The 15,802-nt window shown below is 41.5% G+C and overlaps 1 protein-coding gene across 1 annotated transcript in view; it reads left to right on the top strand.

Annotated features, from left to right (window-relative positions):
* Positions 1 to 2,994: 2,994 nt before the first annotated feature.
* The window catches only part of CCDC60 (coiled-coil domain containing 60), a 532,753-nt gene continuing 519,945 nt past the window's right edge, over positions 2,995 to 15,802 (top strand). The window contains exon 1 of the mRNA XM_078665905.1: positions 2,995 to 3,841. Within this exon, the coding sequence (XP_078522031.1) occupies positions 3,557 to 3,841 (285 nt within the window). The 5' untranslated portion in view covers positions 2,995 to 3,556. The remainder of the gene's footprint in view (positions 3,842 to 15,802) is intronic.

The raw sequence follows: 15,802 nt of genomic DNA, 5'->3' as shown, positions 1-15,802 counted from the left end.
AAGCACTCGATGAAAGCACTCGTTAAGCAAGCAAACTAATACACCTAACAGGCATTAGCTAACAATGAGACTGAAACACTCCTCTAGCCTGTGCCCAAATGTGAAAGACACTGTCTTCGAGCAATAATGGATAGACATTGAGCCATACAAACCAGTGACTTATTGGGGCTGACCCATGTTCTCTATCTGTAGATGTCTTGTTGTTCAAGACATGAGCTCTGGTAGATAGCTCAAACTGCCTATAGCAGGCCCCAAAACAAGATTTGTAATCGTCTGAGGCCAATTTAACCCCAACCCAGTTTTACCACCCCCACATCAGTGCACACCATCAGAACTTAGATACAGCAAAACAGCAGGGTACTCGCTGTCAAATAGCCAGAGGCCAGCCACATGCCCAACCTGAGAAACCTTCTCAGCTCAGCCAGATGAGTGACACCTAACGTAAAGGCTCAGAACCTCAAAAGTAGAAAGGACAGGGATTTAAAGTTACCACTAAGTTATTTTACTGACATGGCCCAGAAATGTATGTCAAGGCCAGTAAAATATATTGACACAAATCTGCTAGTTTCAGTATTTCTTCTGGCTTCAAATATAAACTAAAGACAGCAAATACAAGAAGTTACTTGAGAAGTATTGTTAAACTGTCTAAGCATGTGATGCTACACATAGAAAACAACTGATTAAACCAAGATCTGTGACTGGGGGTGAATGTTTGATTTGTTCAGCATTCCGTCTACCATTTGTTCTTTTTGCTTTTGTCACCCTAAGTGCTTACTATGCCACTAGATTCAAGCTAGTCTGCCTGAGGAGGGGTGATACCCAGAAATGTGTCTCAGGATGCTTGTTTCCGGTCCAGGGAGGACCTGTTCTGGTAGCTCGGGCTGGTCTGTTCCCATAGGGGGCAGAGTCAAGACTGATTTGCAAATGGCTGTGTCCTAACTGGGGTGGCATGGTGAGCAATAAACACGATGGATTAAACCCAGACCCGTGACTGGGGGGTGAATGTTTAATTTGTTCAGCATTCCTTCCATCATTTGTTCTTCTTGCTACACATAGCCAAGCACTCACCAAGCCACAGCAGACGTTCAACCAACCACATAAACGGTACAGATCCTACCGGTTATCACACTAGCTGGAATTGAGTCACACCAAAAGTGCAGAACCATCAACAGAAGCAGCATGGAAGAAGTGCAACTGCTTAGATATGCCTCATAGAAGTGGAAAAATCAGTCTAAGGCAGAGACAAAGAGTATCAGAAAGCACTGTTTAAAGATGTGGTCCCTGCAGATGTCCTCAGTAAAGGAAGACGTAGCGCAGAAAAAAATATCTGGCCTAAATTCAGTCTAAAGGGAAATAAGAAGACTTGGACGAGGTGCTTTCCAGAAGAAGAACTTAACATCAGAACCAGGTGTGGCTAAAGGGATAGGAAGCACATGACTGGAAATCATGCCCCAGAGAAAAAGAATAGCTGTACCACTGTGGAAAAGAATTACATTCATATCAGCCCTCTCAATTTAGAAGGGAGACTCTTAAGTTTTTTAATCAAAAATGTCTTTAATTCACTTTCTCCCGACTAAAACACCCTGCACCTCAATATAAATTAGTGGGGAAATTACTCAGATTATTTTTCTAAATCTCCATTTTATCTGTTTTTAGATTATTTTTTTGTAATGCCCTAGTTGCGTTCCAACACTTTATCAATGATGTTTTGCTCTGGACAATAGTGAGCAGTCAAGGCTTAATTCAGGAGGTTGTGAAGGAACTGGAACTCAAAAACAGTACAACAAATTCAATATAGTATGCCAAAGTCATTACACTCAATAAACTAACAAACCTGCAGAGGTGTATCTTTCAAGATAGCCTGATTTAGAGTTGAGGGATTTGGAATGAAACTCCAAAAAATACTCAGAGTACCCCTGTTGTCAATGGGCATAGTGTCTTCACACGTGCAAATTGTTCTATAAAGTAACAACGAAATGTTAGCCACCATAAGCTTAACATTCACTTCTCCACTAAGGTTGAAAGGTTGTTTCTTTATCCACATGCCCAGTATTTTAATGTACCTATCAGTACAAACATTAGGAAACTCACTTAAAACCAGTATTTGTTACCCTTATTAGTACATACCTTCAACAGTAAATGTAGAACAAGAGTGTCGTAAAAATTAATTCTTTATCTTTCTCCCTGATTGATAATTAAAGTAACCAAAGAGAAAAACACACATGCCAATTGACTGGATTATGGCTATCTCCTGCCTGAAATGAACTCTGCTTCAATAGAAGTAAATGGGAAAAATACATTCTCCCAATTCTTTTTTTTTAAAATCTCTCACTTTCCTGTTCTAAAATGTTAGCATGTCTGCAAAAAGTACATTTTGAAAATGAAAACATGCAATTTTCTATAAAGTTCTATTCAAATATCATGTCAGGACCACTGCAGAATCTTAAAAAAGGGACCAAACGCCCAGTATTTTTCTTTGGGAAAGGTGGAAATCCTAGCCTCCAAACACCAGTAAAAAATGTACCTAATTGCTTTGTAAATTCAGCCATCCCTGCCTTCGCTCCTGCATTAATGCACGCACTCATTACCCGTTCTAACATGGCCGCCAAATTTACCCTCCTCGACTAATCTACAGTTAACATTCCCGTTGCTGTCTGCAACATGTGGGCGTGGTTCAAAGAAAAAGATACAACGATATGGGGAAGTCCATAATTCAAATTAAAGTAAAACAGGCAAACAGAGGCTTTTTTTCCTCTTAGTTCCGATCCGGGCCAGTCAGTGTTAATACTTGAATGTTTATTCGTGTCTATAAATTACTACTGTAGCGTATTGCGTTGATATATTTCCTGAAACACTTTTAATTTGCATTCTCCTCCCTCCGCTTCTGAGAACTGAATATGCATAGGCGACCTTGTAACTATGGGCGACCACGTGTTTAGGTCTCAGTTTATACTGTTGTATAGTAAACTTCAGTCTATGCCTGTACCAGTGAGCGAGAGGGAGAGGCGCTTTCACTTAGGCTGTGTTCCTGCGTTTTCCAAGTAGCCTTTCTGCGAGAATTTGCAATTGGATTTTGGGTCCATAAAGTGCATTTAAAATGCTTCTTCGTGTCTCAAATATATAACAGGTTGCGATTCCGGTCCGACAATTCTACCCTGTAATTCCAAAACAGTACCTCGGCTTTTGTTTTTTTTATTTTCTCATACAGTCGTTACAATTTCTATTTTGACCAAACTGCAACAGAGTGAGCGAAACGTTCTCACGCGCGTGCCTATTTGAATTTGCTACCGAACATAGTTCCACTTCCAGAATTTAAATCTGTAGGCATTTAGGAAACATAACTTTTACTTAATAGAACGCTTTAAAAGTCATTCGATTTATTGACACCAAATAGTTTCTAAAAAAGAAAACAAAAAAACGTTTGGTCCACTAATTTGTTTTTCTCTCTCTGGCGTTTGGGAGTGCGCTGTTTTATCATTGGATTCTGCATACCAGCAGCTGCTGGTTCATAAGAAGATAGGGGCGATTCTCTAATAGTGTCATAGCAAGTGCCAAGATGCCAGGAACTTCGGGGCAAAAAGACCCGCGCAGCTATGTCATCATAAAGCCACTGCCAGTGCCGAACCAAAAAGGAGTGAAGGTCCAGGCAAGAAGTGACACCGTCTACAGCAGCTGGGGGGTCACCAGGGAGCAGGTCTTCAGAGCCAACTACCAGAGGAGGCAGCGGCAGCTCACGGTTGGGTTCCGCTCACCCAGTTACAAACCCTATCAGGAGCTTGGACAGCCTCTGTACCTGGAGGCTAAAAAACTCATTCTTCATTCATTGGGGCAAGCAGGAGAGGTAAGCGACCATTAGTTCAATATCTCTCAAGAAATTGTGATCATCATAATTAATGCAGAATGCATAGCTCACGTATCTGTTAATATTACCCATTTAGTTATTTTCCTCTTCACAGCTCTTAGTGAATTAAGAAAATACCAAGGCTAATGCATAGATGTGACACATCTTAACCCTTCCACTCTGGGGTGTTTACGCAGTCAGGGGTGTTTACGCACCTCTATTCGGAAGCTTCTATAAAAAAAAAAACCCAACAAAGTCCTTGTCAGATTGCTTAAACACATTTACCACTTTGGTCTCTAAGGAGGGACCCAGGGGGAGCTATGCGCGAGCCGGTCTCTCCCCTAGGTTGGTTCGCGCAAGGGAACTGGCCACAGGTGCAAGGGGGGTGATTAGCTAGTGGAGCGGAGGGGAAAAGGGATAAATAGGTGTAGAAAGGGCGGGAAAGGAACTGTGGCGAAGTGGTGGCGAAGGTCGTTTTTGCCCCACCCTCCCTCTTTCTCTTTCAGGTCCTGTTTGTTTGTTCTTTTATTGTGCTTTGGGTACTGCCGAAGCTGTTTTTCCTGGTTGCCACGCTAAGACAGGTCTAGGTGCAATTTTAGTTGGTAGAAGCTTTTTCTGGGGGGTGGGCAGCCTGGAGCGGGTTGGTCCATCCTCAAAGGGCAGTTAAAGGAAAGGAGGGGGGTATCAACAAGAGTCAGTTGCTCCTGGGTTTGTTTGGGTTAACTTGGTGGGGGTTTCATTTTCATAAGGATGCTAAGATAAGTTGAAGGAATTTTTGGTTATTAGATAATGAATTGCAAGATGTTTGATTAGAAGTTAATTTGCACCTGTCTTAATAAAGTGGCCTTTCTTGCTAACCAAGAAGTTGTGGACAGTGAGTTATTGCGCAAGTACACCCATTCAAACTCTGTTTTTTCCACCACATTCAGGGCTTTATATTGGCGCAAACCTCACATCAATATCTAATTGTACTGTAAAGATGTATTAAACATGCAAAGACATTTTTATTGTTTTAACAAATGTAATCATTTTTTCTTTGCTTTTTGAAATTGTACAAACATAACTCCTGATATGTTAACCAAGAAAATGTTGCCCTGAATGTCTGGAGTCCGTGGATTCCAAATTGTGTGTGTTTTTGCCTAGGGAATGAAATCTGCACAATCCATTATGTAATATTTGCGCAGATCACAAATTCGTGGCAGAATCACTGTCCATGGTACGTATTTATTTCATGACGGATATCAAACTCCTTATTATGTGTAACATATTCTATAACTATAAATAATCATACCTGAACAACAGTATTCCAGTAAATGTCCATCTCATCCATGACCTTTTATAGAACAAAGAGGGCGCAGGCTGATAGGCATCGACACACAAGGGCTTCAATGGACCAGTGCCGCACACTTGCTTAAGCACAGTGAATCACGCTTCGAGCCCAGAGGATCCCAACACGATAGTGAGGAAGTATTCTGTGTAGGACTTCTGCTGGCGGTGGACGGAACACGCATTGATCTAATTCAAGCCAAGACTCCTCGACAGACTTAGTTACACGTCCTCGTTTATCTGGAAAAACTGTTCGTTTTATGTATTTTTGTATTGTTTTTTTTTGTCAGTTTGTGTGTTTGTAAATATTTTAATTTACTATACACAATACAATTATATAATACAATACAATATATTTTCTAATTCTGTATGGCCTGGTCACGCAGCACCTAATGCAAACAAGACCTCCATTGCCCTGACTGGCTGGCCAATAGAATGCTGTGAACATGACGTTGGTACGTTTTTTAGCAATTCGTTTTTCAAAACATCAACACTTTTTTTGGGGGAAGTTTTATATAGCTCGAACTCGACCCAAAGGTATCAGAGCCCTTTACATGAGCTCCAGCTGCACTACAGATTGACACATTCATTTTGTTAGGCATGGGGAGATTAAGTGATTTGCCCAGAATGACAGGATGTTGAGCGTCCTTGCCGAGACTCGAACTCGGTTCCCCAGCTTCGAGGTCGACTTCTCTAGCCGTTACATATCCTAAGGTTTCTTTTGCTGGGTGCCAGACCTCCCTCGCCCTGATTAGCTGGCAGAGAGATCATGTCAAAGTGAGATTTGTCAAATTTATATAATTTGAGACACAGAGGAATCCAGGGTGATGCGGTTGGTTTGCTTGAATTTCATCATGTTTTATTACTCAGAATCCTCTACAAATATAAAAGTATGGGTACAGAAATCAACATTTCTTCACTTTTCTGTTGTAGAACCCTTCAGAACTTCAGACATATTACAACAATAAACCAGTACACATAGAAGTGTGGGTGGGCCTATTGCAGAAGGAAGCTGAAATTGTGACCCAGTGAAGACAACATTGATACTATATATGGGGAGAGGAGGTGGCTCACGGCTAAGGCGCTCGACCTCGGACCTGGGGATCTGGGTTCGAGCCTCGTTAACGACACCAAAAACCTCCTGTGATTCTGGGCAAATCACTTAATCTCCCCGTGCCTAAAATGAAAGTGTGTCCTCATGCAACGTAACTGGTGCTATGTAAAGCGCTCTGATACCTGATTCGGTTCGGGTCTAGTTCGCGCTATATAAAACTCTGCAAAAAAAAAAAAAAAAAAAAAAATATGACTTCACATGGCCTGTTCTTGTTTGGTAAAAAAAAAAAAACACTGATATACAAAAAAACACTGATATACAAAGTACTATCAGTACCAGGATGCATCACACCATGTTGGATGATAAACTTAATCGTAAACCAAATTTAATCCACAATCCACTGTTTTCGGTTCATATTTTCAATTTTTATTGTTCGTTTGTTGAATTGTTCAAAGCAAGGTTATTCCAATTTTCAAGTGCATGTATAATGCCCAATCACCTTTAATACAGCATGTTAAAATTCCTTGTTTCAAAAGTGAATACAAATGCTTAACCCAATGCATTTTAAGCCGTTGCGGCCCTTCGTCAGGGGTTCATATCTGTAAAGTTAAAATCAAATGTATTGCCATTAACATAATGTGCTTATTACCACATGTCAATATAAAGCACTGAGTTGTTTACAGCGCCCCTTTCTACACCACACTATCCCTCCCGTAAATGGTGTTTTCCCTCTGTAAACGTGTAAAAACGCAGTTCTTGTTTGGTACATAGACTAGCACAGACATGTAAGGTACTGTTTACATCGGTTGAAATGTGGGGAATACTGGGTGGGGGGGATTGGCTGGTCCCGACAAAATCAAAAATATTCTGTCACAGAAATGTCAGAAAATCTTTTTTTTTAACCAATGTTTGATCTGTGGAAGGCATTCTGAGTATGAAAGTGGTGACACCCACACAATACACATCACCAGGCCTCCACCAGGTATCGATTTTTCAAAAATGTCTAGGGTTGTTAGGTTTTCATACATGGTGGCCAATCCCAGGCCCATATGCTGCAGCAAACCAATCGGCCTAAATCCATGCTTCTTTCTTGTGCTTTGGACAGTTGGGTACTTGGGTATTTCCTGTCTCGGAAAATATAGTTGTAGGCTACACTACAAATCAGGAGGAGCATGGGAATGCAGCATGGTAGGATATTTGCTATTAACTACTGAGTTTCTCAAAATTTTTAGCTTTGTTTGGTAGATTATTGCCCACAAAAGCACAATGAGTGAAATCCCCAAAGAATCATCGGGGTAATACAGAATATGGGTTAGTACAAACTTCCATTACGCCCACAATTCTGATTTTTGGGTACATTAAATAATATATAGCTTTTATTCGCCCCAATTTCTCTCCGTTAGGTTTTCTCTTAACAAGTGATGCATGTTTGGTGCACTATTAATAAACTTTGTAAACTACTGGGGATTGTGGGTTTTTAAACATATTACAAACACTCTGCATTTCTCCTACAAGAAGAGCCATCCATACATAATTGTATATTATATTTTAGAATCTGCCATCTGAGTGAAAATATACAGGTGAAAAGCTTGTGACCCATTGCTCTGTTTTCCACTACAATACTCTGGCCTAGCAGGGATAAAGATATTTTTTGTATTTTTTCTTACCTAATGGAAAAATCATATCAGTGTCTGGATCCTTGCTGGAGCACAGGCACACAGATGTGTGTCTCAGCACGGAGCAAGGCACTGTAGTTGGCCTGCAGGACATCTGTTTTTTGGGTATAGGGTGTATCAGTACTCCCTCAAAAAACAGAATACATGAACTACTCAGAGATTTGTCCACATGCATTTCTGTTGAAGGACCTTGTTCAGAATCCTCATGAATCTTTTGTCTTTGCCATTTGCTTGGGGCCATCAAGGAGTGACCCTGATATACCATTTTCTGAGTGAATAAAGACGTTCTCCTAACTTTAAGCACTGGACCTGGACTCAAGTATGAATGGGATGTCTATAGTAATGACAGCAGCCTTTCTGGTGGCCCCATGGATTGGCGCACCACAGACTTTCTGATCATGGCTATGACCATGATGTTCAGTTGCAGAAATAACACCTTGATTCTCAGTCTCACCTTGGATTTCCCAATCCCTGGTGTGAGAGATGGTTGCAGGACTCTGCTTTTAAGGGCGAATAAATGAAAAACTGCTTGACCATCAAGACTGACTCATTATGAGTGACTGCAATTTGTTGTGCACATGATGCAGGAATGTCAAGATCTGGGGAGCGTCAGTAGTGCACCGTGGTTCGTTGTGAAAGACAGTTTTTCAGGAGCCTTATGAAGTATCTTGAATTGCACATTGAATGTGGGGCATTGGCAATGGGAATGGCCATGACATCTCCTACATAAAAGATGTATTCCTCTGTTTCCAGAATAGTCTCTGCCTTTGTGTTGCTGACAGACCAAGTGTGGTGAGAACATATAGTCTGCTGGTATTTGAGATCATAGTTTGTTAGGGATTTTAAATGAATGTTTTTGAAGCTGCAAAAACTACTTTTCAGCTTACATCAAAAGTCCTTCAGATTTGTAGTCGGATCACATTTGAAAGATGTCGCCATATCGAGAGAGTTGGAAGTGTCTGTACCCCCAGTGGATAACAAATGCTCGTTTCTTGATTTGTAAGTGCCTCTATTTGGGGGACTAGTGCTTTTCAGACCTAGTCAAATTAGACCCACTCCACACACCTTTGCTTTTGAAAGAGGAGAGCCCCTAGTCCTGTGCGAGTTGCGTAAATGCACAGTTAGGTTTATTTGGTAGAGTCGAAGTACTGTAGTGTGCTATCCAATGAGAGGGCATGGAAAACCCACCGATGGTCATGCAGCACCTGCAAGCTGACAGAGATTTGCAGTCAAGGAGTTGTTTAATGGAGTGGTGAGATTTCTAACAAACCACCCAGTACCTGACCATGACCAGGAAATTGCAAACTTTGGATACTTATAATGATTTGGATAATTTGATCTCCAATACCTTGGTGGGATCAATACTTGGTCTAAGAAATTCAATTCACATTTCTTCTTGCTCAAGGTAAGGCCACAGTCCTAGAGGTGCATCAGGATGACCCTCACGCAAGAGTTATATCCTTTATTGGTTTTGGCTTGAACAACATTGCCATTGCTGACATTAACCGCATGCGTGCGGCGCATTTTCCCGCTGTGCGCTGACTTTTTCAAAAAGCAGCGGTTCATGACGAGCCCAGCTCGTCATGAGCGTACGAGAGGTGTACCTCATGACGAGCTGAGCTCGTCATCAGCATCGAAGGGGTTAATGCCAATGCATAGCCCTGATAAAGCTGTCTGGAGCGGCTTTGAAAAACTTTGACAGCTCTAAAAATCCCAAAATTCCTCCTCCTGAACCTTTGAAAGCCAGAATGCATTGAGAAAGTAGTGATATAGCTCGACTCGGGTCAAGAAGTAGCTGATGGTATGCTGAGGTTAGGTCAGTTTGTGGGAACTAGCAGACTCCATTGATATCGGTGACCAAATTGTTTACTGTAATTATTATGTGGCATTCAAGCTTGATGGCAGTGTTCCGTAGGCTAATGTCTACACAGATACACACTTTTGGTTTTGTGGCCCCAAAGATTGGGAAGATTCATCGTGCAGTCCTTCACCTTTTTCAATAATGTTAACATTTCTGAGTCAAATTAGTTCTGCTTCTACTTTTTTCTGCTTCTAGCCGGGGCTGATGGCTTAGTGGACTAATACGTCCACTGTATGGCCTGTGTTCAACCTCATGGTCACAGGTTAACATGCTGGTTGGTCCACTCACCCTTTCCTCCTTCTAAGGTCGATAAACTGACTACATTGAATTGGGTAACAATAAACATCTGTTATTCAGCGCCAAGATACCCCTTGGTGAATGTGCACTTTACAAATACACATGTTATGTTATGGTGATTTACGTCCTGTGTGGAATGAGGCACGTAAATAACAGAGTTTTACAGGAAGCACAGTATGGTCACTATGTAATCACACTTTTGTATTCTTGATCCATTCAGTGCCCTTGCAGAGTATTGATAATGTTGCTCAGTTCACACATGCTGACACTCAAAGCAAACTGTTCTGGACAGTGTGACAACTGATCAAAGTTCTATATCCAGATTTGTGACAAATACTTGGGTACAAAAGTTATGATCTCTACGGGTGATGCGAGCACCGAATACTCCACGGAGTGGAAGGGATACAGTATTGCCATAGGCAAGAATGCAAACCGTGGTTGGATGAAGAGTTGGTGGTATTTTCAGAACCATATACAATCATTTTAGTTTCACATTGGTGGAGACCCTATCATCGATCATGGTTTAACTAGCTCAGTGCATATTTCTACCTGCCTTTTTGGCTGGTGGCTCTAATGGACTATGCACATGCAAATCCCCTCTCACCACTTTGTTTTTATCTAAGTCTTCAAACTATGGCATCTGGATTGTGTAGAATCTGCTTGGATCTCATGAAGTGAAGAGGTATTCTGTGATCGGCCACTGAATGCTGATCTAACAGACTTGCAAAGTGATTCATTTTCAGCATGTTCAGAACTTCTTGTATGTGCAGTACCCACCCGAATGAGGCAAGCACCACCACAGCAGCTACCGGTATTCTGCTTGGTGGAGGACCTACCAATTTCATCTTTACCACAGAGCTTTGAGCATGCCTTTGAATTGGGAGTCTTTTGTGCTTGACAGTTTAATTGAGTGGCCTAGAGTGAGCATGTTTGGTAATGAATCCCAAGCTCCATGAGAATGTAATGTTTGAGTTTTCCTGAGGTACACCCTTGCTTAATTTGCACACAATTCTCTTCTGCTACATCATGCATTGTGCATGTGGTTACCAGGTCTTTGACGCACACATGAAAATTGTCGTTTGACTCTTCCAAGCCTTGCCTGGCTTGCTGTAGTAAGAAATGTTCATAGTCAGTGTGGCTGTTGCTGCAAAAGTATTCAGTATTTAGAGCTGTGAGTGCAGTGCCTAACATGAAGGATGGGTCAGTAGTTGCATTTGCGATAGTTCGAAAACTGCTTCCTTCACCAAATAAAGAAATGTTAGTCTTTTTGCCTTGTCTTTGACTTTTGTGGGAGAAAAGTACATTTCAAGGAACAAGGAATAATGACATGCCAACAGTTTCAAGGAGGTGTACCGGCTTGGAAGCCAGACAATGAATGCTCTGTGGCGTTAGTCGGTCTATGGTTGTTAAGGGCAAGATGATGCAGGAAGTATTATGGGATAGCCAGACCATTGTGTGATGGGATGGATACATGGAATCTTCCTTCACGCACTCACATGCCTTGTACCAGCTCCTATTTCTGAAACATTCGTTGGAGCAACACTGTCAACTTTCCTATACTCAGCGAGTAACAGATTGGGCAATGTTGGAGGCTGCCAGAGGAATGGTAAAGTGTTACCTTGTCTAGCTTGAAATAGCCAGCAAGAGCAGTCCCAGCGATGGAGAATCCAGGGGTGTGAGGTCATTAGAATGTAGAAAAATGAGGATCTTGGAGATGAATGTGAGGAAGATCCACTATTTGTAAAATGTAGGTGAGGATAGAAGATGCCCATTCCAGATTGGCAAAGTTTTATCCTTGAGTTCAGGTGTTTGACACCACACGAGCAGAGAACGCAGGTTATGTTAAGTTGCAGGCAAAAGTGTCCTAGACTTTTATTTAACCAATGCAACACGTCACAGGAAAAACCAGCAACAGGGGCAACATAGGGGTGATCTACCTTTTAGTGTAGTGCATCTGCAACACTACAAGTGCCAAGAATAATAATATGATACTGAAGATGGGTTTTCTATTAGGCCAGATTTCATAATGTACATGATTACTTAAACAATAATTACCAGAAAATAATCAAGCAGGTACTCTATACAACAATACTAGTAGAAAACAATGCCATCAAGCTGCAAGAGTAGATGCAGTAAACGTAACCTTTGGTTCATAGTGTTGTATTGAGATGTAGTGTAGTTGAATTTACATAGCACTTCATACTCTACACAAGGTAATACAGTCCATTAGAAATTGGATAACATAACCTATTGTTATGTTTATACCTAAGAGAGGCATGATGGGTGATGTTCTGGTGCACTGTTACTGTACCTGGGTAGGCACCAGGGACTATGCTGAGTACAACTATATGATGTATGCATAATATTTGGTACACGTGCCAACCTGTGAGGTTTTATGCCTAAGGTGTTTTGCTAAGTGCACCCTTATCGGTTTTTACTGGTTGTTTTCAATCTGTGAGTTGTGATATGATGAATTGAATTGAATTGAAATTAGATTTATAAAGCGCAGCTAATGCCCGAAGGCGTCTTGGCACCATAAACGAGCTCGGGACAGAAGGGACAATAGTGCAGGCGGCAATCAAAGTTAATTCCTTCAGGTGGTCTGTGTGAAGAGCCACGTTTTCAGACCTTTCCTGAAACTCATCAAGGATTGTGCTGTTTTTAGGGCAATAGGTAATGTATTCCATGGCATTGCTGCTGATCTGAAAAGGCTCCTGCCTCCCCAGGTGGCCTTCTTAAAGGGGATAGTTGCCATGTTCCTGGCCATTCCTGACCGTAAGGTTCTGTTAGGAACATATCACTTTAGTTTGTTCCTGAATTGTCTTGGTCCTTGGTCGTGTAGTGATTTAAAAGCCAGGCATATGACTTTAAACTTTCAACTCTGCCTGACTGGAAGCCAGTGTCATTTTTTTATGGCTTCTCTCGCTGATACATTTTGGGGGATTTTTAGGATGAGACGTGCTGCCACGTTTTGTACTATCTGAAGCCTGTTAATTAGGCATGAATTAATGGTGAGATAGAGACTGTTGCAGTAATCTAAGCGGGAGAGGACCAAAGCCAGAGTCACTATTTTCAGAAGTTCCTCTGGTATGTATGTCTTAATTTAGTTGATTAATCTTATAGCACAAAAGGAAATGGATGTGAATTTGCTGACTTGTTCCTTGAATTTGAGTTCTTTATCAATGATGATGCCCAGAACCTTTGTTTTGGTTTCAGGGTGTAGGCAGCGCATCAAGTACTGGTGGCCACCAGTTGGGCGTCCAGAGGGAGGGTTTGTTACACAAATGATAACTTCGTCTTAGACGCATTCAACTTCAGACAGTTGCCATCCATCCAGTCACTCACATTCTTCATACAGATCTTAAAGGCCTCACCGGGTACTTTTCTCCCTTTGTTAAAGACACCACAATCTCTGTGTGATCAGCATAGGAAGCTAGGGCGAATCCTGTTTCTTTTATTATCAAGGCTAACGGCGCTACTGATAGATTAAAAAGTGTGGGGCTCAGGGCTGAGCCCTGAGGGGGCTCCACATGGTAGGGAAAACGGTTTGGAGGCTGCTGACCCCATTGCTACATTTAGTTGCAGATTGTTTCAACATGATTTTAAAAGTTCAAATGCAGTGCCTTTTATTCCTGTTTCTTGCAGACAGTCAGCCAAGATCTCATGGCTGACCGTATCAAAGGCCGCTGAGAGGTCATGCAGCACCAGTGTGGTTGTTCCTCCTCCTAGGATTGCACAGATATCTTCTGTGGCTGTGATCAGGGCAGATTCAGTGCTATGAAGCCGTGTTGTGTTTAATCTAATAGTGAATTTGATTCAATATTTTCTGTAATTAGTTTTTTCATTGATTTTTCAATGCATTTGGCGGTGAAAGGGAGTCTTGCGATAGTGCGACTTTTCAATGCATTTGGCGGTGAAAGGGAGTCTTCCGATAGTGCGATAATTGCCAGGTTCTGAGCTATCAAGAATGTCTTTCTTTAGGAGAGTGAGAATAGAGGTGTGTTTCCATTGAGCGTGAAAAATTCCCCTGGCGAATACTGTGTTGATGAGAGAGCCCAGACATACTGCCAGTTGGGTGGGCATGGGTCATATGGGGAGCCAGACTTGATTGATAAAATAAGGTCTTTTAGTTGGTCGTCGGAAGGATTCCTAAATTCGAGAAAGCTGGTTATATCTTTCTTCAGGACGGGTGTATGCTTGGTCTGGATTTAATGCTTGCAAATTTATCATAGATGTTAATCACCTTCTTTTAAAAAGGAGTTTGCTAGTAGGACGCAGAAATCCTGGTTTGATTCCGTATGGCTGACCTTATTGGGTTTGACCAACTTATTGCTACCCGAAAATAGGGTTTTATTGGTATCACAAGCATTTTTTATGTGTTCAGTGAAGTAATCTGTTTTGGCTTTTATGCTGTCTTTTTTATGTTTTGCAAGTTTGACTTTATATTCGATTTTCTCCTCTGCCATATAATTCTTCTCCATCTTTGTTCCTGTCTATGACATTCCTGTCTAGATAGCCTCAGATTCTCATTGTACCAGGGTTGGGACAGTTTCCTTTTTATTGATATACTAGAGATGGGGGTTATTAGTCCAACGCAGTATTCAGCCAACGAGAGAGAATTTCAATTTTGTGATCTGCGTCCTGCTCCAATCGGCAGGGGGTAGCAGCAGTCGCCTCAGCAAATTCACCTGGCTGGATTTTATGCCAGGCTCTACTGTAATGTATATAATCCACTGTAAAGTCATACCTAGTGCCAGTGGGCACTGTATATATATGTGATTTTGTACTAATGTGTTTTATGAGTAATACAAAGGATATTTTTTTATATAACCTTGTGTGGAGTTTCTTGTGTGGTGTGCCTTGTGTGTCACTGCTGTGTGAGTGTGTTGCGCAAACGCTTTACACCTTACCTCTGGGATAAGCCGGACTACCAAGGGGGTGAGCAGGGGTTATTTTCAGCGTGTAACTCTCTTGCCCTGACTAGAGTAGTGGTTTCTGCCTGGCTTAGACGCTTGCCCTAGCCAACCAGAAATCCCATGTCTAACACTCCCAGAGATATTTTTATTATTGGATTCATTAAAAATATTGTAAGTAATAAGAAACTGAATAACAGATATTTTGTTACCTTCATTCTTGGGACCTATGAATCAATCATTTCACAGTTCCACTTATATATTCTGTAGGAAACTGTTTCTGTACATACTATACCAAAATGAGTTATAGTGTGCACAGAGCCCAGTGGATCCCCAGAGGCTTTATAGAGGCTCACATAGATAATACTAATGCTCTCTTTTGTGGTAGTGTGGGCGAGCAGTTAGGCTTATCAGAGGGCAGTGGTAAGCATTTGTTGTATACACACACACACAGACAATAAATGATTACACACACTCCACGACTAAATCCGAGACCACTGGTTTGTAAAAATATTACTTTTAGTATATTTTTTTAATAGCAGGAAAGATACTTTGTTGCAGTAAAATACATTTTGCAATCAATAAAAATGTTATGCTATGGGAGGAACACACAATCAGTAATATGCAGGTAAGTAAACGATTTACGATGTTGAGCTTTAGGATGAAGAATCGTCATTAGGCATGGTTCAGGTACGAGGCAAAACCGTACCACCAGTGGCACTGGGGTGGCTGGGTGCAAAGATAAAACTCGGAATCTGGTGCCAATGTTATCCAATGGAGAAAGGGGGCAATCGAAGTGGTGCTACTTACAGGTAAGTAGAATGGTTTGGTAAA

This window comes from Lissotriton helveticus, chromosome 11 (assembly GCF_964261635.1).
Source record: "Lissotriton helveticus chromosome 11, aLisHel1.1, whole genome shotgun sequence".
Lineage (NCBI taxonomy): Eukaryota > Metazoa > Chordata > Amphibia > Caudata > Salamandridae > Lissotriton > Lissotriton helveticus.
Note: the sequence above shows the minus strand (reverse complement) of the source record. Positions and strands in the feature narration are given on the sequence as shown.